Genomic DNA, 3187 nt, shown 5'->3' on the forward strand with positions numbered 1-3187 from the left:
ACTTCTGCCTTTAGTTCACTTGTGTCAGTAACCCCTTCTAATTCATGCTGCAAAACTGAAAAAATTTCCATATCCTGTTTTTTTTTTTGTTTGTTTTTATCAATAAACATACTTTTTGGAATGAATAGCACTGCCATGTTGAAGCATTTGTCAAAATTGTTGCCAAAGCTGTTTGAAGTATAGGAACTTATTTATAATTCTGGAGTAAATGAGTGAATTATCCAAAGACATATATTTTGTTTGTGGGACAGTTACAACCCTAGAATGTTAAAGCTGGAAAAGATCTTAGAAATCATATGTCTCTATATCCTCATTTGCTTGAAGTGGGAAATTCAGTTCCAGAGGAATATTAAAGGTGACAGATAGTGACAGAACCAGAAGAGTCCAATTCTCCTGACTCCCATTTATCCAGGGATTTAAACATTTTACCTATTGGTGCTAGTTCTTGGAGGTCAATAACAATATTTAAAAAAAAAAAAAACCACCATTTCTTTAGTAGTTAGGTATTTAATAACCTATTACCTTAAAACTATTCTGTAGTATATGGGATATATGTTTTTGTTCTCACTTTATCAATGACAATATTGATGCTCAGAGATTCCAAAGTTCTTTGCTCATAGTCACCTAACTGGCAAGAGTCCAATTCCAGATTCTCCAAATCTCTCTTGATCCACATGCCTCATATAATTTGAACCTGGCACAAATCTTAGCAAGCACTCAACCTTCTCCTGTTACAGATTAAAAAAAAAAAAGTTCCCAAGAAGGATGACAACTTGTACAGGTAACAGAGGTAAAAAAAAAGAATTAGAATAGGGACTCAGTTTCTCTGCTTCCAAGTCTTGGGCACTTTCCAGGGCAGCCCAGTACTTCACAACAGCAGAACACACTGTTGATCTGTTATTTCACCCTTCTGGCTTTTCTACCTCATAAGGTTCTGACCACAGTCCAGTCTGCTGAATACCCAATGATGTTGTCACAATGGAACCTAGAAGGCAGTGATAGGTAATGAATGTCCAATGAAAACAATAGGTCTGAGGAGGTCAAGGCAAAGAGGAGGATGAGTGGCCGTGACCATCATGGTCTCCTCCAGGGCTTGATCATGGTTCTATTCCAGTGGCTGCTGACAATCTTATGAGCAGAACAGAATTTAGCCATAGTCCTAGGTGAGTAGAGGAGACTTTCAGAATTATGGCAACAGAAGAGAAGAAAGCAGGGACAGTCAATACAACACTAACTGCCAATGAGAAGAAACTGTCTGATTTTGAAAAACCCAACTATCAGCTACAATTCACTCTAGAAGGGCACACTAAAGCAATATCTGCTGTCAAATTTAGTCCCAATGGAGAATGGCTAGCAAGTTCTTCTGCTGACAGACAAATTAAAATTTGGGGAGCATACGATGGGAAATATCTGAAAAAACTAATTGGTCACAAACTGGGAATATCAGACATTGCTTGGTCATCAGACTCCCAACTTATTGTTTCTGCCTCAGATGATAAAACTCTTAAAATATGGCATTGTTTTACAGGGAAATGCAGAAAAACCTTGAAAGGACACAATAATTACGTCTTTTGCTGCAACTTTAGCCCCCAGTCCAATTTCGTCTATTCAGGCTCTTTTGATCAAAGCGTGAGGATATGGGATGTGAAAACTGGAAGATGCCTCAAGTGTTTTACTGCTCATGCAGACCCAGTTACAGCTGTTCATTCCAATTGGAAGGGATCTTTGTTGGTGTCAAGTAGTTATGATGGTTTCTGCCGGATCTGGGATATAGAAGCATGTGAATATGTTAGAACAATTAGTTGTGACAAGAATCCTCCAGTTTCTTTTGTGAAATTCACTCCAAATGGAGAGTACATTCTTATTGCAACTCTGGACAATACACTTAAATTGTGGGACTTTGGGAAGGGGAAGTGCCTGAAGACATATACTGGCCATAAGAATGAAAAATACTGTATTTTTGCTAATTTTTCTGAAACTAATCCACAACAAATTGTGTCAGGGTCAGAAGACAATATAGTTTACATTTGGAATATTGATACAGAAGAGATTGTGCAGAAGTTGTATGGTCACACAGATACAGTGATCTCCACAGCTTGTCACCCAAAAGAAAGCATCATTGCATCAGCAGCCTTAGAAAAAGATAAGACAATAAAATTGTGGAAGAATTCTGAATAATCTTCCTCATATCATCAGACTCTCTCAAGAACTACATCCTGAGAAATAGTAAAGAGGAATATTTGAGAGCTCTTGACCTACAGAATAATCTCCTTCCCCACCCTCCCTCCTGTCCCTGTTATTTCCCCTCTTGATATAGATAACCAGTGAGAGAAGACGGCATCTTTATGATTTGACAATTGGATCCCTCTTTAGTTTTCTGCCTAGTCAATGGGAAATTTTGATTTTCTCATTAGAAGACCTCAAAAGACTTTGGTGATATTTCTTTCCAACTTTCCTGATACAATCAGAAGACAATTTTACATTTTTGTCATCTATAAATTGGTTCCTTCCTTTAAACAGTCATAAATCAAGTTAATTAGAAGAATGAATTTATGCTTTTAACTGTGGAAGGATAAATTTTATTTCAGTATAAGTTCTATTTCCTTAAAACAATGTTCTATATCTTTAAAAATGTTTTACTCTCACTACAACTTCATGACCAAAAATAACCATGTAAATTCTCCAACTTTTTCCTCAAATTTTACTGACTTCATAATGAAATATCTTTTAGTCTTCTAAGAAATTGATTGTTGCTTGTCTTTTGTATAAGGAAGGTAGACCTGTAATTTTATTGGTGTGGGAAACTAAAAAAAAAAAAAAAAAATACGCAAAGAGTCTCTCCTAAAGCACATTGGATTCTTCTCTACAATTTAGGGTCTTAATGTTTCAAGGAAAATTGAAGGTTAACTTGTATAATTTGCATAATTGATATAACTTCCTTAAGCAGTTTGTTCTGAGATAGAATTTGAACTGAGGTCCTTCTGGATCTGGGGTCAATTTCTGTTGTCTATAACATATTACCACTGAATTTTTTTTTAATGAATGTTTAAGAGAATGTGTTATCCTATATATTTCATGCTGCAAAATTTCTCTAGTAATATATTACTTATGATAGTAATTTGTAGCACACTTCTATAATTTTTTCCTAGGAATAAATTATTTCTAGAAATAACAAAAACTAAAAAAA

The 3187-nt window shown here is 35.4% G+C and overlaps 1 protein-coding gene across 1 annotated transcript; it reads left to right on the top strand.

Moving 5' to 3' along the window:
• Positions 1-1011: 1011 nt before the first annotated feature.
• LOC100930938 (WD repeat-containing protein 5-like) lies at positions 1012-2590 on the top strand. Its single transcript, XM_012541844.2, has one exon. It carries the CDS (start codon positions 1189-1191, stop codon positions 2176-2178), a length of 990 nt encoding a protein of 329 aa, XP_012397298.1. The 5' UTR covers positions 1012-1188; the 3' UTR covers positions 2179-2590.
• The last annotated feature ends 597 nt before the right edge of the window (positions 2591-3187 follow it).

This window comes from Sarcophilus harrisii, chromosome 1 (genome assembly GCF_902635505.1).
Source record: "Sarcophilus harrisii chromosome 1, mSarHar1.11, whole genome shotgun sequence".
NCBI classification, from domain to species: domain Eukaryota; kingdom Metazoa; phylum Chordata; class Mammalia; order Dasyuromorphia; family Dasyuridae; genus Sarcophilus; species Sarcophilus harrisii.

What these genes read in the sequence shown, in the direction of transcription:
- LOC100930938 (XM_012541844.2), top strand. Translation starts at nt 1,189, where the DNA reads ATGGCAACAGAAGAGAAGAAAGCAGGGACAGTCAATACAACACTAACT.